Raw genomic sequence first — 17,911 nt, 5'->3', positions numbered from 1 at the left:
TCTTCCAGGAAATGACAACAGCTGACAGCCCTGACTTAGCAAATGAAATTCTACATTCTTTTTAATTTTTACAAGGTAAGGGATTTTGGATGTGTAGCAAAAGTCACATTCTAATGAGATTCTCCTGGAATAGGAATGGGCTTTCCCAAGTGTAAGATGGCAACACCCCACAGACAGTGTATATAAATGCCTCCGAGAGGCCGTGAGAGCCAGAACCTGAGCTCCTTGCTAAGCTGCAGCCTTCTCTGCTAGCATCATGGCCTCCCAGCTCTGCTCCCCGATCTTCTCCTCTGGGTCCCTCAGGGGCCACTGCGGCGCGACCAGCGGCATCTCTCGGGTGTCCTGTGTTCGCTCCGTGGGCTCCTGCAGGGGGCCCAGCCTTGCTGGTGTTTCGGGGTCAGCCTCCTCCGTCAGGCTGGGCCTCTCCAGCCTTGGGAGCTGCTTGCCTGGTTCCTTCCTGTCCTCTGGGCTCCATTCCTCTGGCTTTGCCGGGGCCGGGGGCTGGCTCTGCGAGGGCTCCTTCAACGGCAACGAGAAGGAGACCATGCAGTTCCTGAACGACCGGCTGGCCAGCTACCTGGAGAAGGTGCGGCAGCTGGAGCGGGAGAACGCGGAGCTGGAGAGACGCATCCGGGAATGGTACGAGTCTCAGGTCCCGTACATCTGCCCTGACTACCAGAGCTACTTCAAGACCATTGAGGAGCTCCAGCAGAAGGTACCTGGGGCCTGGCCCCGCTCCAGCCCAAACCCTGGAAGCGGTCTGTTTCATCCCACTGCAGATGAGGCTGTAGCTCTCAGAGGATTCTCTCTCCTATTAGGGCCAGCTTTTCTCTCTAGGGGTTTGGCTTCTTGGGGCACCCAGACCTCTCTCTGCTTGTAAACTCCCCTCCTTTCCAGCCAGTCTCAGCTGTAGGAAGAGCAGTCACACACACCATGCCCTTACTGGACACAAGCTCTGCGCCTAATGCCTTCCCTTCTTTGTGTATTCCTCATCTTGGAGAGATGGACATTACTGGTTCCATCTAACAGATGTGGAAGTTGAATTTTAGGGAGGTTCGGCCACTTTCTCAAGATACCATAGTCTGTCGGTGTTGGAGGTGGAATCTGAATCCAGGCTGGCCTGGTTCTCTCTGCTCACCTTGGTGTGACCCACTGTGCCTTTGGGGCTGCAGGTGTCAGGGCTGACGGCCATTGTGATGCCCCTCCTGGGACTGTTGTTGCTGGTCATTCGTTAAGTCATGTCCAACTCTTTGCAACCCCATGGACTATAGCACACCAGGATTCCCTGGCCCTCACTGTCTCCTGGAGTTTGCTCAAACTCATGTCCATTGAATTGGTGATGCCATCCAATCATATCCAACCATCTCATCCTCTGCCATCCCCTTCTCCTCCAAGACAGGAGGAGAATCTTTCCCAGCATCAGGGTCTTTTCTAGAGACTTTCTGGGACTGATGCTCCCTCTATACCTAGGCAAAGAGCTCAGGGCTGGAAATGCCAAAGGTATTTAGAAGTATGGCCTCTGAAAGCTGGGCTGTCCCCTACCACCTGCTCCTACTCTGCTGGGCCTTCTCCAGCTCACAAGACGGCCCTGGTTCCCCAGATCCTGCTAACCAAGGCTGACAACGCCAGGCTGGTCCTGCAAATTGACAACGCCAAGCTGGCTGCCGACGACTTCCGGACCAAGTGAGTGGCCTGATCTGGGAAGGCAGTTCTGTGCTGCGCCCTTGCCTCTGTCCTCCGCCTTTGGGAGCTGGTAACGTGAGAGTGAGGCCAGATGCAGCTGTAAGTGGGAAGTATGGCATCAGTTCTAGACCCTTTCCGGGTCAAGGGAGAGAACCACAGTGATGCTGACCCCAAATCAGCCACTGTAGCTGGAGCAGTCCACAGGCCGTGGGCCCTGCCTGGGAGTGGCTGCCCTGCTGCAGACTCAGCAGGGCTCTGTGTGTGCAGGTACGAGACAGAGCTGGGCATGCGGCAGCTGGTGGAGGCTGACACCAATGGCCTGCGCCGGATCCTGGACGAGCTGACCCTGTGCAAGGCCGACCTGGAGATGCAGGTGGAATCTCTGAAGGAGGAGCTGATGTGCCTCAAGAAGAACCATGAGGAGGTGAGGCTGGTCCCACATACCCTCCTGATGGTTCCCACCCAGAAGGGAGCCACTGCTGACCCTTGGGTGTAACAACGGTGACAACCACTTCCATAGTAACCCCAGATGACATTTACTGATGGCCCACCGTGTGCCAAGAACTCTACAAAGCACTTTGTATTTCATTCTTGTTTCATGTCATCCTCACGATAATTCCAGGAGGTAAATACTATTACAAGCTCCATTTTATAGATGAGGAAACTGAGGCACAGAAAGGTTAAGTCACTTGTCTAAGGTCACATGGATCCCACACTCCTGGGCATGATACTAAATCTCCATTTGGAGGGTAGTGCCTGATAATGATTCTACTTACCTGGTATTTGCATCATCTTCCAAATTTTCCAAGGAGGCAGGTCAGGGTGCATGAGGAGGCTGAAGCCCAGAGAAGTTAAGCATCCTGTTTAACGTCACACAGCTGACAACTGAAGGAGGAGGGTTTTTACCCAGGTCAGTCAAACTCACATCCAACATCCTTGTGACAACATTATGCCATCTTGCCTGCTCTCTGCAGGAAGTCAATACACTCCGATGCCAGCTTGGGGACCGGCTGAACGTGGAGGTGGATGCTGCTCCCCCGGTGGACCTCAACAAGATCCTGGACGAGATGAGATGCCAGTATGAGACCCTAGTGGAGAATAACCGCAGAGATGTGGAGGCCTGGTTCAACACCCAGGTGGGGCTGGGCCAGCCCTGGACAAGCTTGTAGGGTGGGGTCACCCTTGACAGTGGCTTAACTTGCTCTGACCATGCTCTGGGTCCTCTCACGCTTTTCAGACTGAGGAGTTGAACCAGCAGGTGGTGTCCAGTTCGGAGCAGCTGCAGTGCTGCCAGACAGAGATCATCGAGCTGAGACGCAACGTCAACGCCCTGGAGATCGAGCTGCAGGCTCAGCACAGCATGGTGAGTGGCCCCAGCCTGAGGGGCTGGCCCTGCTCGTGGCAGGTGGCCCGATCCACCAGCCTCGGTTATCACGGGTGGTGATCAATAGTGGTATGGAGACACCCAGGGCTGTGGGTCTCTGGGGGCAATTCCCTCCCATTGGCAGTGCATCCTCTTTCCCTTTGCAGCGCAATTCCCTAGAATGCACCCTGGCAGAGACGGAGGCCCGCTACAGCTCCCAGCTGGCCCAGATGCAGGGCCTGATCGGCAATGTGGAGGCTCAGCTGGCCGAGATCCGCTGCGACCTGGAGCGGCAGAACCAGGAGTACCAGGTGCTGCTGGATGTCAAGGCCCGGCTGGAGTCAGAGATCGCTACCTACCGCCGCCTGCTTGAGGGAGAAGACTGCAAGTGAGTGGCCGTGGGTCCTGGGGGTCCAGGCTTGGGGAAAAGGCTCACCTGGACCCAACACTGAGTACCACGGTGAGGGTATCAGTCCTGAAGTGGTTATTGTGCAGATGAAGGGGGGGCTTGATCACAGCCTCTGGAGAGACATTCCTTCTAGCCCTGGGCTTTAAGCATTTGCAGGTGGACAAGCTGGCCCCACTCACCATACTTCTCCATCTATTGGTTTTGGCTGGGAGTTTCTGATCTTTGTCTATGCAGCCTTCAAGGGATTTCAGAGAGGCACCATCTGAGCCATTTGTCGTGGTCTCCCACTCATCTCACTTGACCCTCATGTATGTTTGACATGCCAGTCAGTTCAACGGCCAATGGCAAACATGTCCTGACATGATCTTATTTCCTCAGGCTGCCTGCCCATCCTTGTGCCACAGAATGCAAGCCTGCTGTTAGAGTTTCTTACGTCTCAAGCGGTCCCTGTGCCCCGGCCCCCCAGCTTAGCACCCAGATCCGCACCATCACGGAGGAGATCAGAGATGGGAAGATCATTTCTTCCAGGGAGCATGTGCAGCCGCTGTAACTGGGCAGGCCCTGGCCCACAGGAAGGAGGACACCCCTGTGGGTCCCGGCTCTAAACGACCCCCACCTCTCCTTCCCTAGAGGGACTCCCCGCTCAGCAGATTTTTCTACCAAAAAACTTCTTGGATTGTGTTTCTGGCTTTGACTGCTTTTATGCCGTGTAAAACTGATCTTCCCTGGAAATTTACCCAATAAAGTGTGTTCTCTTGGCATAGAAATCTCGCCTCTGTCTATTCTCTGTGGTTAGTTAGAGGGGTGTTTGATCGAGGCTTGTTGCAAAAGTGTGGATTTTGGTTTTGGGTCTGTCTCTTCTGGCTCTGAGTGGTAGAAAGTGACAGGGTGATTCAAAATATTTCATAACAGGGATACCTGGGGGCTTGGTCCCTGAGAACAGACACTGACCCAGTCTGGATGGCTGTAACCTACCGGCTTGGGCCTGCCCATGGGGACCACCTGGAGGTGACTCCAGAGAGGCCAAGGCACCCAACTGTCCTCACTATCCCTGCCCTGTCTGGTGGTTCTCTCTTCCCTTCAGTTTATCCTCCCTTGTCCAGCACCTGCTGTCACCCTGCTGGCTACCTCCAGGCCTGACACGGGATAGTCTAGGAGAGGGGGTGCCACCCAGAGAGGCAAGCTTCAAGCAGACACCCTGGGTCAGCCAGTGACAGAGGGGAGTCGGGTGAGCTGGGAGAATCCAAACCCCTAACACCGGACACAGGGCTGAAGTGAAGTAGGGAAGGGGAGGGCATGGTAAGACGCAGAGCAGCGGGGAGGACAGCCAGACTTCACTGTGGAGCAGAGGTCAAAGTGCCCTGGATTCCACTGGCTGAACCGCGCTCGTATGGGCATCAGGTCTAATAGTGCCAGACTCTGGATGCCCCTGTGATCAGAAAAGTACAACCTGGAGCAGTCTGAGGGCCCCATGCCTCCTTTGTCCCTGTGACTCCTTCTTCCTTTGAGAACATAAGCCCAGAGAAGGCAGTGACTTGACCCAGGTCACACAGCAGTGAGTGGCAGGGACCAGGCCATCGCTTAGCTATTCTGGGTCTAATCAGGTGCTCCTCCCAGCTCACCGGTTCTCTGTCTCTGTCTCCTCCCTTCCTCACCCCCCCACCTGACCCCCTTCCCTCTTTTCTCTGCCTCTGGGCTCTTACCTGAGCCCAAGATCCATGGGAAAAAACTGGTCCTGCTCCCTGTCACCAGGTGGGCATAGTCTCTGTCATGTCCAACTCTTTGTGACCCCATGGACTGTAGCCCACCAGTCTCCCCTGTCCATGGGGATTCTCCAGGCAAGAATACTGCAGTGGGTTGCCATGTCCTCCTCCAGGGGATCTTCCCCACCCAGGATCAAACCCAGGTCTCCCTCGCAGGCAGATTCTTCACCGTCTGAACCACCAGGGAAGCCCATGTCGCCAGGTATTAGTTGCTAAACATCCATCTTTGACCTGCTGGACAAGCCACAGGTGCTTCAGATATCTCCTGGACTTTGGGTGAAGACGTTCTCAGGCGAACTGGAACAGCTGGCACTGAGCCTGGTTGTGAGCCCTAGCCATGTCACGTGACCTCTCTGGTCCCGCATCTTTGTAAAGGAGCTGTGGGAGACTCCAATGTGTGCACAGAGCCTGGGAAGTGGTAGCTCCAAGTGCTGGTGTTAAATGAAGAGTCCCCAGGCTGAATGGGGGCTGCAAAACCCTACGGTGTGGGCTCAGGCTCTTTGCTTGATTACACGATGGGACACCAGTGGGGCCAACACTGCCGGCCAGTAGCACCCTCAGAGCTGGACAGTGAACCCATTGGGCTCAGCTTCAGACCCTTGCTCTGCCCAGGGCTCAGGTGATGAGAGGTGGGTAGCCGGGCATGCTCAGAGAGTGCACCACACCCCTGTGCGCTGCTCCATAGAAACAGTCAGGGGTCGGGAGTGGGCTGAACCTCCATTCCTGCCACGGCTCCAGCTGCCTGGCTCCTGCGTGGAAGCGGTAGACAAGACTGTGCAGGCTTGTGACCTGATGAATAATCATGTTGTCAGCTCCTCGAACCACACAGTGTGCCCTGTGCATGCAAACGCTACAGTTTGTAGAGTATTTTCACAGCCTCGTCACATGCATTCAGATGGCCTGCATGTCAGGGGTGCTTTACTTATGTAGCTTTGCCTAACACTTTATCAAATTGTTCAGAGCATCTGTGTTGGTTAAGGAACCCCTGCTCTCGACCTCAAATGCACACCCATTACTGAGTCCAGTGTACCTCTCCAGCCGTTCACACTAAAGTTCAATGCTGTTTGGAGTGGGTATTCGCACAGCAAGTGGCAGGCTCAGGATCCCTTCTCAAGTGTTTTCCATCAACAGAGAGATGATAGATAGTCTTACATTTGATCAAATTTCCCCAGAGTGAACATAAAATTCATTTCAAGGCATCTGATCTTGTTTGCACTTTCTAGCTATGACATCTGGCTGGCTTTCTCATTCACATGTACTCAGATCAATTAACCCATTGACAGATAAGTGCTGAGCACCCTGTGCCTGGAAGATGCTACTACACAAGTTTACGTCAGGTAAGCTGGGGTGGGGGAAGCAGCTGGACCAAACAGTGGTTAATGGGCACTGCTTGATAGTTACTGATGTTCCTGCTGTGAAGATACCACCCATGCACTGCCACACAGCTTCAGAGATGGCAGGTGTGGGTGAGGGACTGGTTTTCAAGTTCTTAGGAGCAGGGAGATCATTAAGAGCTGGGGAGTCCAGGGAAGGCTTTACAAGAGATTCAGAATTGATAAGGAACCTTGAAGGATGGGCAGCAGTAGCAGGAAGGAGGGAAAAGGGCATTTGAGGACATGGCCAAGTGTCTTCATGGTATATGCTGGGGACAGCATGGACTCCAACTGAGCAGGGTGCAAAAGTCCTGTGGAGAAAGTTACTAGGATACTTGCTAAAGAATCATTAGCTCTTGCTAATGAGGTTCTAAGTCATTATTTTGTTGTATTAAAAAGAATGCTAAGAAAAATGGAAATAGATCAGAACAATTTCAGAGCTTTAAAAATATTGCTGCTCAAGAGATACATGCACCCCAATGTTCGTTGCCACACTAGTTCCACAGCCAGGACACGGAAGCAACCTAAATGTACATTGACGGGGAAAATGAATAAAGAAGGTGTGGTACACACACGCAATGGAATACTACTCAGCCATAAAGAGGAATGAAACTGGGCCATTCGCAAAGAGGTAGATGGACCTAGAGACAGTCATACAGAATAAACTAAGTGAGAAAAAGAAAGACACATATTGTATATTCATGCGTATATGTGAAATCTAGAAAAATGGTACAGATGAACTTATCTGCAGAGCAGGAACAAAGTCATGGATGTAGAGGACAAGCATATGGATGTCAAAGGGGGAAGGGGAGATAGGATGGATTGGGAGATTGGGATTGGCATACATACACCACTATGTGTATAATAGATTAATGAGAACTGATGCAGAAGGAAATAGCAACCCGCTCCAGTGCTCTTGCCTGGAGATTCCAATAGACAGAGGAGCCTGGCAGGCTGCAGTCCATGGGGTTGCAAAAGTTGGATACGACTTAGGGTCTAAACCACCAAATGGGAAAGAAATCCAAGGAAAAGGGGATATATGTGTATGTGTGGCTGATTCATTTTGCTGTATGGCAGAAATTAACACAACATAGTAAAGCAATTGTACTCCAATCTAATCAAAACAAAACAAAACAAAAATATTGCAGCTCAAGGCATCAAATAACAAGATGGAAGAGAAGGGGGTTGCTGGGTGAACAGTGTGAAAACACTTTTCCTTATACAAATATTACTGATATGTTTTATAAAATTATCTAAACACACCAATCAAGAATTCTTAGCCACACCTTTGGCACCGGGTTGGCTTATGGGCTTGCCTCCCTCTGGCTTTTGGCTGAGAGAACACTTTGCTCTTTGCTGAAGGGCTGGTCATTCTGGGCAGGTGCTGCACCTCCACAGGAATGCTTGATCTCTAGCCATCCTGAGCCTCAGTTTCCCCATCTGTCAGAATAGGGATAGTAAGGCTGACTCTGGAATTATCTTTCACTCCCTGTTCTCTACTCACTTTTTCTCTTCTTCCTTCTTCTTTCTTTCCCTTTCTGTGTTCCCTTCCTCTCAAAAAAATAAAATTCTTTCTTTGCTTCCTTATTTAGCACAATTCACCAAATGGAAAGCACCCATCCATCCATTTGCTATGAAACATCTGGAAGCCCAGTGCTGGACACTATGGAGGTTTCATGAGAAGTACGAGGTCAGCCTTGGCCTCCAAGTGCTTATGGTCTCCCTAGGCAGAGAGGTTGGAACATGAAACAATTAGAAGATATCAATGAAAGTGGAAACAGTGACAGATTTTATTTTCTTGGGCTCCAAAATCACTTCGGACAGTGAATGAAGCCATTAAATTAAAAGACGCTTGGTCCTTGAAAGAAAAGCGACAAACTTAGACAGTGTATTAAAAAGCAGAGACGTCACTTTGCTGAGAAAGGTCTGTATAGTTAAAGCTGTGGTTTTCCAGTAGTCATGTACCGATGTGAGAATAAGACCATAAAGAAGGCTGAGAGCCGAAAGTGGTACTGGAGAGGACTCTTGAGAATCTCTTGGACAGCAAGGAGATCAAACCAGTCAATCCTAAAGGATATCAACCCTGGATATTCATTGGAAGGACTGATTCTGATTCTGAAACTGAAGCTCCAATACTTTGGCCACTTGATGCGAAGAGCTGACTCATTGGAAAAGACCCTGATGCTGAGAAAGAGTGAGGGCAAGAGGAAAAGGGGGCAACAGAGGGTGAGATGGCTGGATGTCATCAGTGGCTCAATGGACATGAGTTTGAGCAAGCTCTGGGAGATAGTGAAGGCTAGGGAAGGCTGGCGTGCTGTAGTCCATGGGGTCACAGAGTTGGACATGACTTAGCAACTGAACAGCAACAAGTGAATGGAGGGCTAGTAGGTCAACCACTGGTCACTGCCTTGGGTGATCAGAGCCGGGAGGCACTGTGGGGCTGGGGTAAGGGGTGGGCTCTACGGGGAAGGTCAGGCTGGGGCTGGGTCCCCAGTGGCAATGGAATGGGCCTCGGTCTGGAGCCAGAAGGCTTGGGCTTCAGTCTCCCTGGGAAGAAGACTGTACTAATGTTGGCAAGCAACCCCTGCCCTGGAAGTCAGTGTCTTCCTGTGCTGCAGGGTGTGTGGGGGCTTAAAGGAAAGATGCACCTGGAATGCCTGTACGAATGCTAGTTCTCAGTTGCTCACCAGCTGTGGGACCTCAGGTTGGCTCCTGGAACATTCCAAGCCTCAGTTTACTCAACTGCTAAAGAGGGATATTGGTGATGCCATCTCATGAGGCTGTTGAGAGGTTGAGCAAAGAGAGTTTGGTGAACTGGTCCCTTTAGCCTCATTAATAACAGGGCTGGCTGGGCAAAGGAACCCTTTCCAGGCAGCACAGCTGTGGGGCCCTGCCTGGGAAGCCATGTGGCCCTCAAACTGTGTAAACAGCCTGAGGCTTCCCAGGCCTTGGCAGCTGTAGCTTCTCTGGGTCCTGTGGTGGCCCTTGCTGAGCCAGAGCACGTCCTCAGGAGGTTAGGGCTTAGGAGGGCTTGGGTGGGGCCTTATACCCCCATGGGTGGGAAAGGCAAACACCTAAGGAGGTGCAGCCAGGCTTCCAGCTCAGCTGTGTCCTTTGCACTGGAGCATGGATTTCCAAGAAGGAGAGGCTGAGGCAGCCAATGGGATTCTGGGGTTGTGCCGGGCGGGTGCTGGTCACACCAGGCCCCTGGATGTGGGAAGGGCACAGTGACTCATGGGAGCTCTACACCTGAGGGCTCCAAACATACACACCTGGCCCATGGCATGGTGGCCTGTGTCCTCAGAACCTGTCCATACTCCCCCATGACATGAGCTTAGCATCACTGGTCTGAGGACAAGACTGCACCCACGTGGGGACAGGCAGTCTTAGCAGCTGCTGTCACTGAGAACCTACTACGCACAGGGACTGTTCTAGTTCTTTAAACTCATGTAGTCCTGACAGCAGCCCTAGGAAGTGGGTATATTTTCCTCCTCCCATTTCACAGGGAAGGAAATGGAGGGGTGGAGAGAAGTGAAGGCAAGCGATTGGGGACGTGGTGGGGCTGGGATCTGAACCTGCAGGATCTATATGTAACCTCAATGCTGTGCTGCTTCCCCAGGGACAACAGAGGCTGCTGACCATCCCTATGTGAAGGCCACTCCGCTCTGTCCTTTCCATTCTGCATGAGCCCGACCATGTCCAGTAGCTGGTTCTAGAGCAGAGGTGCAGGCGAGCAGCGTAGTGGAGAGGGCTCAGCCAGACTCAGATTGGCAGCTTGGCTTTGTAGCTGGAGGCCCTCAGGTGAGCTCTAATTAACTCTGGGTCTTGGTTTTCACAGCTTCGAGATGGAGATGATACACTGGGGCTCACAAGGCAATGTGAGGACTAATGCAGTGCTTGGCTGATGGTCACTCTCCTGATGGGAAGAATTATATGTCCTTTGAAGCATGAGTGGGCTTTTCAGGTGGCTCAGTGGTAAAGAATCCACCTGGCAATACAGGAGATGCAGGTTTGTTCCCTGGGTCAGGAAGATCCCCTGGAGAGGGTAATGGCAATCCACTCTAGTGCTCTTGCCTGGAAAATCCCCATGGACAGAGGAGCCTGGTGGACTATAGTAGGTGGGGTTGCAAAAAGAGTTGGACACGACTGAGCGACTAAACAATAACAAGAGTGAGCAGGAACCAAGACTGCAGGGCCACCCAGAGGGCAAGTCCTGCAGAGCTCTTCCTGATACTCCCAAACTGACTCAATTCCTGGTCCCTCTTATGGGTCTCTCTTGCTTGCAGATCGGATCTGCTGAAAAGTAACCCACTCTTGTCGAGCTCTCAGCATCAGTCCAGACAACTATGAAATGAAGTGAAGTGCAAGTCACTCAGTCGTGTCCAACTCTTTGCGACCCCATGGACTATACAGCTTATGGAATTCTCTAGGCCAGAATACTGGAGTGGGTAGCCTTTCCCTTCTCCAGGGGATCTTCCCGAGCCAGGGATCAAACCCAGGTCTCCTGCATTGTGGGCAGATTCTTTACCAGCTGAGCCACCAGGGAAGACCAAGAATACTGGAGTGGGTAGCCTACCCCTTCTCCAGGGGATCTTCCCAACCCAGGAATTGAACTGGGGTCTCGTGCATCACAGGCAGATTCTTTACCAACTGAGCCATCAGGGAAACAGACAGCTGTAGCAGAGATAAAATCAAAAGTCAAGCTCTAAGCGCTTCTGAGGGGCTGTGAACAAGACCACTCCCCTGTCCCCAGGCAACCAGGAGAGAAGCCTTCTCCATTATTTACCCAGGGCCTGGAAAGGCATGCCTTCCTGCACATGGGAGGTGTCACCATGGGGAGGTGCTCAGTTAGCCGCCCTTTAGTGGTTTTTGCTAGCACTGAGGCTACACAACTGGAGGAGATTTCCTGACAAGAAAAGGAGCAGGGATGTGTCTCTCAAGGCTCTGCTGTATCTGGGGTGACCAGTTGTCCCATTTTGCCCAGGATTAAGGGGTTCCTGGCACGTGGGACTTTATCACAGAAACCAGAACAATCGTGGAGAAACTGGGAGAGTTGATCACCAGAGCCATATTTCCCAGCCCACTCTAGAGCCTTCTGTGTCTCCCTAGGCACTAGGTCCCCATCTTTCTGCAACCATCAGGCTTGCTCGTCCATCTCCCAGAAGCCAGCCCGAGACCTCCTCTATGCCCTAGGGCTCATCAAAGGAGACGCTGCCGGAGAAAGTTGAGACAGCGGCTGGTCTCCCACACTTCTGGACGCTGATGACAGGTTCCTTTGAAGAACAGATGAAGACTTGGTCCTCCGGGGGACATGGGGAGCTGGAGATGAGTCTTGACGTAGCCCCTGGTCCAATGGGGCTCTTTTTCTTTTATGAGGCCGGGAGATGTTCATGGGAAGCTAAACATGAGGTTAATGAGGGGTTCTGATGGAAAGTGGTATTAACTTTAACAAGGAGAAAACACTTTGTAAAGAACAACGCCCACTGGGGTGGAGATATAAACCCGGGCATAAGGAGCTGTTTCTCTGTTTCAGGGGGTTTCCGGGCTCGAAGCTCCATCACGTGTGCTGTCCAAGTCATGGCTTCCAAATGCCTCAAGGCCAGCTTCTCATCGGGGTCTCTCAAGGTCCCAGGAGGGGCTGGTGGGGGCTCAGCTCGCGTGTCCACAATATTCTCCAGCAGCTCTTGCAAGCTCCCTGGCTTGTCCCGGGGGCCCCGGAGTTTCTCTGCCTGTTCAGTCGGGCTGGGCAAGAGCAGCTGCAGGGCCGCCAGCTGCCTCCCTGCTCTCTGCCTCCCCTCCGGAGGCTTTGCTACCAGCTACGGCGTGGCCGGGGGCTGGTTCGGCGAGGGCATCCTTACAGGCAATGAGAAGGAGACCATGCAGTTCCTGAACGACCGGCTGGCCAGCTACCTGGAGAAGGTGCGGCAGCTGGAGCGGGAGAACGCGGAGCTGGAGAGCCGCATCCGCGACTGGTGTGAGCAACAGGTGCCTTACCTGTGCCCCGACTACCAGTCTTACTTCCAGACCATCGAGGAGCTCCAGAAGAAGGTGAGGGGGTCTGAGACAGAGCCCGGGGCCACCAGCATTAGCCTGGTAACTCTGTTCCCATGGGACGCTTCAGAGGTCATAAAGCTTGGTCACATCTGCAGCCTCCTTTGCTCCTTCCCAGGCGGTATCATTTGGCCATTTTACAGATGAGAACACTGAGGCTCAGGCTGGCTAACTGACTGATCCAGGGGGGTGGTTAGTGGAGTCTGAGCTTGAGTACAAACTCTATGAACTAACTGGTTGTGAGACCTTTAATGTAATCCCACAAGCCACCTCTCTGGGTTTGAATATATTTTTTTCTTTCTTTTCTAAGGTGAGGGGATTGGGTTTGAAGTGTTTGGTGCAGACCAGGTTTCATATAACTAACTCTGGGAGAGCCTGTCAGAAGTTTCCTTCTTGCCCAGCCCGCATACCCAGAAAGTCCTAGCCAACTCCTGGAAGGGAGCATTTGTGTCCAGGGAATCATACAGTATCTTCTTGCTAATGACCTGCTGAGAGCCCCCTCCAGTTCTGGGAGACAGGAAGATAGGATGAAGCCACATGTCAGCTCTTCCCTGCAGCATTTCCCTGCCTCTAACCCAGGTTACAGGTCTGAGATGCCCTGTGTTGCTAGGGACCTGAGGGTTTCCTGCTCTGATCCCTACAGCACGCCCATAAGCTTCATGGAGCCTCAGCTGCCAAGAACCCAGGGATGGGTGACCCTCTCCCTCCAAAGACAGCCCATGCCAGCTGAGCTGGGCAGCAGAATGGGGAGCTCCTGCCAGAAGAATGTCTTTTCTTTCCCTGAAGTCACTTCCTTATTTCCCCAGATCCTGTGCACCAAGTCTGAGAACGCCAGGCTGGTGGTGCAGATTGACAACGCCAAGCTGGCTGCAGACGACTTCAGGACCAAGTGAGTTGTCCCATTTGCCCTTTGGTTGGGGCTGGTACAGCTGGACATGGGTGGCGTCCAGACTCAGGTTTTGGGTTACCCTGAATCACTGAGACATAAGGCAGGACGCACAGCACCAGGCCAGTCTGGGGTGGGATCTGACATAGATAAAGAAAGAAAAAACAGCTTCAGGCGCCCTACTATGTGCCTACCAGGTACGAGACCGAGGTAACTATGAGGCAGCTGGTGGAGTCGGACATGAACGGCCTACGTAGGATCCTGGATGATCTGACCCTGTGCAAGGCCGACCTGGAGGCCCAGGTGGAGTCCCTGAAGGAGGAGCTGCTCTGCCTCAAGAAGAATCATGAGGAGGTGAGCATGGGGGCAGGTGAGCATGGGGAGCCAGGGTAGGCATGGGGAGGAGGTGAAGCTGGGGGAGAAGGTGAAGCTGGGGGAGAAGGTGAGGCTGGGGGACAGGCAAGCATGGAGACTAGAAGAGCATGGGGGGCAGGTGAGCATGAGGAACAGGTGAAACTGGGAGAGAAGGTGAGGATGGGGGGTAGGTGAGCATGGGGAGCAAGTGAACATGGGGAGCAGGTAGGCATGGGGGAGGCATCCATCTGGGAAGGCTAGTGCTGACCCTGGTCTGTGCCACAGGAAGTGAACTCACTGCGCTGCCAGCTTGGTGATCGACTCAATGTCGAGGTGGACGCTGCCCCGCCCGTTGACCTGAACCGTGTTCTGAATGAGATGAGGTGCCAGTATGAGACCCTGGTGGAAAATAACCGCCGGGAGGCTGAGGACTGGTTCAACACCCAGGTGGGTACCTGGGAACCGTCAGTGCAATAGAGACACATGGTAGGTCACAGAAGTGACCCTGAGGCTCTGAATCAAAAACCGGAGTTTGAGTTCCAGCCCTGTCTCAACCTCACTGTTCACCTTGGGCATATCGCTATCCTGAAGGCGACAGTGATCTCAAGAGTGAGATGAATGGGGTGGACGGGGTGATCTGGACAGTCCTTCTTGGCTCATGATTCTAAGCAGCTTCTGTCGACTTCTGAAGCCGAGTCCCCGATATTTCTGACTGGTTCCCACGTGTGTGTGTTTCAGACAGAGGAACTGAACCAGCAGGTGGTGTCCAGCTCGGAGCAGCTGCAGTTCTATCAGGCAGAGATCATTGAGCTGAGACGTACGGTCAATGCCCTGGAGATTGAGCTGCAGGCCCAGCACAGCATGGTGAGCCCGAGGCTGGCTTAGGGCCGTGGCTGGACCAAGCCTAGCAGTGCAGGGGCCCGCCCACCCCAGCCTCCATGCTCTGACCAGGTGGGCAGGTTCCAGAGGGTCAAGTTATTGAGTGTTGGGGATTTTCTGTGCAGAGAAGAGGAAGAAGGGCCCAACTCCCATTCACCAAGGTCCCAGGGGTAAAAGACAGGTAACTAGTAGCACTCAGCCTGTCCTGGCAGCATCTCTTGTATTTGTGAGAACAGATTCATTCTGAATAATTATCAGTGACTCAGAGATATCATTAACAGGGAGCTCCTCTCTAGATCAGGAAGCTAAAGGGCTAATTGACTCATCTCAGATGAGATATCTGATTGTGGCTCATCCAGGCTTGAAGTGATTCTTCCTTCCTACACAATCCTTGCCCTCACAGAGAGATGCTTTGGAATCCACCCTGGCGGAGACGGAGGCCCGCTACAGCTCCCAGCTGGCCCAGATGCAAGGCCTGATCGGCAACGTGGAGTCGCAGCTGGCGGAGATCCGCTGTGACCTGGAGCGGCAGAACCAGGAGTACCAGGTGCTGCTGGACGTGCGGGCCCGGCTGGAGTGTGAGATCAGCACGTACCGGGGGCTGCTGGACAGCGAGGACTGCAAGTGAGTACCCTGCATGCTCTCTCATCTATGAAGCCTTGGAGAGACAGCATGGTGGCCTGGGAAGAGCCTGGTATTTGAATTCAGTGGCCCTGGGTTTTGGTTTAGGTCTTGTTATATAGTCATCCTTTGACCTTGGCAAGTTCCTTTACTCTCTGGGCCTCTGTTTCCTCACTGGTCAAATGAGGGGGCAGGATTAGAAGACTATTTTTTTTCTTCATTCATTAACTTGAAAAAAATTATTAATTCTTGAATGTAATTTATTATTATGTATTTCATTTTGTTAAATCAGTATTTAAAGTTTTCATCATTATGACGTCGTTGTATTTTTCATAGCTGAACTACATGATGCATTATAATTGCTTCTTTCTTTGATTAAGTGTGATTGAATGCAAGTTCAAGGCAAAACATCAGAGTTAGGAGCAGAGAAAGGTTAATTGCAGGGCCCAGCAAGGAGAACAGGTGGCTCATGTGCAAAATCCCTGAGCAGCAGGACTTGAGGGATTTTTAAGGGGCTCTGGGTTATTGAAAAACAGCAATTGGAAAATCATAGTGATCTGACTTTCTTTTTTTCTCCTAGGCTCCCTTGTAACCCGTGTGCCCCGGACCACTCGCCCTCTAAGTCTTGCCTCCCCTGTCTTCCTGCGGCCTCCTGTGGGCCTGGCACAGCCCACACCACCTGTAGCCCCCGCCCCATCTGTGTGTCCTGCCCGGGAAGCCGGTTCTGAGAGTGACTAGTCCAGAAAGCCAAGGCCATTGTATCCAGGGCTTGGACTTGGCCTCAATTCAGCTGTAACCCTAAAGCCCAATCCCCTGTAACTTTGTGCCTAGCCCAGGCCCAGACAATTACACACTTTATCTTTCTCAAAGCCTGCCACTAGGGTCGGAGGCCTTAGTGGCAATAAGACCTCGAAGGCCTCAGCTCCTCATCATTTTGATGGGGGCCAGAGCCTCTGTTCTCAGGCTGCCTCCTGGGTCAGGTTTTCCTACTGGGTGCTGTTTCAGTGGTGTCTGAAATGCAGCAAAGGGCTTCTATTGTAAAAACAATAAAGCAGGTTTGCTCTGGTTCTCTAAGCTTAACCAGCTCTGTTCTGATATTGTTGGTTTGGGTCTCTGTTGGTTTGGGTGAAGAGGGGTGACTCTTAGGCAGATGAATGGGGGAGGTTGGCCATGTATGACCCTGGGGATGATAGGGTCCCTATGTCTCTCTTTGGGGTGGTTAATGGTCTACAGTGGGATGTTTAGCTCAGTTTTCCTGTTTAAGACCCTTCTCCAAGGGCTTCTCTGATAGCTCAGTTGGAAAAGAGTCTGCCTGCAGTGCAGGAGACCTGGGTTCGATCCCTGGGTCAGGAAGATCCCCCAGAGAAGGAAATGGCAAACCACTCCAGTATTCTTGCCTGGAAAATCCCATGGATAGAGGAGCCTGGTGGGCTGCAGTCCATGAAATCCCAAAGAGTCGGGCACGACTGAGCGACTAACATTGTCTTTCCAAGGTTCTACTGTGGTGACATGTGTTACAAGCCCCTCCTACCCCGTTAGTATACATGGTCGACTTGGGGTTCCAGGGGAAGATGGTTAACACTGAGATCAGTAGAATGTGAAGCATTTTAGGCCACTTCATTAGTTTCATGCCTGTGGTTCTTATAAGAGCAGCAGTATGGAATCTCACACCTGGGGGACTCCATTAAAGCCCCATGCTTTAGAAATGTGTTATCTTCAATCCCTCACACAACCCTTCCAGTTCAGCATCTCTCTTAAAACCCCACAGCCTAGGAACTTCCCTGGTGGTCCAGTGGCTAAGACTCTGTGCTTCCAGTGCAGGGAGTCTGGGTTCGATCCCTGGTCAGGGATCTAGATCCCACCTCCCGCATGCTGCAACAAAGATCAGAGATCCTGAGTGCCACAACTAATATCCAGTATAGCCAAATAAATCAATAAACTAAAAACCAAACCAAACCCCACAGCTCATCCAAAGCAGGAGACGGGGGAGTGAGCCTGCCATCGTGCTTCCTCCTACAGTTCAGAGAGTCTTGTTCCTAAGAGACTCATCATGTTCTGGAGTTCTCTTGACCTCTGATGAGGTACATGGTACCTTTGGGAAGTGGGAGCTCTCAGTCTCTTGGACCAAAGACTCATTTGTGCCCAGAATGTCCTTTTTCAACAGACCAGGCAAATTGCAAGCGCTTCCAATCCCAGTTGGAAATGGAGAAGGATGAAAGCTAAACTCCTTGAGACAGAAAGGAAGAAAAGTTGTCCCCAGATAGCCGCATGCTCTCCAAAAGATGTGAAGAGCACCACTAAGGAACTTCAGTGATGTCAAGAGACATCACTTGTGACAGTGCTGGAGGTGGAGAACAGTTTGACTGAGGTGATCCTGAGACTCCCCCAGCCCTTGAGAGTACCCAGTAGAGTTCCCTCGTGCCGTGTGTACGTGCTAAGTCGCTTTAGTTGTGTCCGACTCTGCAACCTGGTGGACTCTAGCCTGCCAGGCTCCTCTGTCCATGGGATTCTCCAGGCAAGAATACTGGA

At 52.3% G+C, this 17,911-nt stretch overlaps 2 protein-coding genes across 2 annotated transcripts; both read left to right on the top strand.

Moving 5' to 3' along the window:
* Positions 1 to 256: 256 nt before the first annotated feature.
* KRT36 (keratin 36) lies at positions 257 to 4,005 on the top strand. Its single transcript, XM_068979051.1, has 7 exons — positions 257 to 715; positions 1,601 to 1,683; positions 1,951 to 2,107; positions 2,658 to 2,819; positions 2,921 to 3,046; positions 3,214 to 3,434; positions 3,834 to 4,005. The coding sequence occupies exons 1-7, from the start codon at positions 257 to 259 to the stop codon at positions 4,003 to 4,005; spliced, it is 1,380 nt and encodes a 459-aa protein (XP_068835152.1).
* An 8,163-nt stretch (positions 4,006 to 12,168) lies between these two features.
* On the top strand, positions 12,169 to 16,110 carry KRT35 (keratin 35). Its single transcript, XM_068976136.1, has 7 exons — positions 12,169 to 12,639; positions 13,449 to 13,531; positions 13,726 to 13,882; positions 14,168 to 14,329; positions 14,621 to 14,746; positions 15,165 to 15,385; positions 15,963 to 16,110. Exons 1-7 carry the CDS (start codon positions 12,169 to 12,171, stop codon positions 16,108 to 16,110), a joined length of 1,368 nt encoding a protein of 455 aa, XP_068832237.1.
* The last annotated feature ends 1,801 nt before the right edge of the window (positions 16,111 to 17,911 follow it).

This window comes from Capricornis sumatraensis, chromosome 8 (genome assembly GCF_032405125.1).
Source record: "Capricornis sumatraensis isolate serow.1 chromosome 8, serow.2, whole genome shotgun sequence".
Taxonomy (NCBI): Eukaryota; Metazoa; Chordata; class Mammalia; order Artiodactyla; family Bovidae; genus Capricornis; species Capricornis sumatraensis.
The sequence above is the reverse complement of the archived record's forward strand: the minus strand, read 5'-3'. Positions and strand labels throughout refer to the sequence as shown.

What these genes read in the sequence shown, in the direction of transcription:
- KRT36 (XM_068979051.1), top strand. Translation starts at nt 257, where the DNA reads ATGGCCTCCCAGCTCTGCTCCCCGATCTTCTCCTCTGGGTCCCTCAGG. An exon ending in GCCGACGACTTCCGGACCAA is followed by an intron (nt 1,684 to 1,950) that starts GTGAGTGGCCTG and finishes CTGTGTGTGCAG; the next exon opens with GTACGAGACAGAGCTGGGCA. An exon ending in CTTGAGGGAGAAGACTGCAA is followed by an intron (nt 3,435 to 3,833) that starts GTGAGTGGCCGT and finishes TTATTTCCTCAG; the next exon opens with GCTGCCTGCCCATCCTTGTG.
- KRT35 (XM_068976136.1), top strand. Translation starts at nt 12,169, where the DNA reads ATGGCTTCCAAATGCCTCAAGGCCAGCTTCTCATCGGGGTCTCTCAAG. An exon ending in TCGAGGAGCTCCAGAAGAAG is followed by an intron (nt 12,640 to 13,448) that starts GTGAGGGGGTCT and finishes TTATTTCCCCAG; the next exon opens with ATCCTGTGCACCAAGTCTGA. An exon ending in TCAAGAAGAATCATGAGGAG is followed by an intron (nt 13,883 to 14,167) that starts GTGAGCATGGGG and finishes TCTGTGCCACAG; the next exon opens with GAAGTGAACTCACTGCGCTG.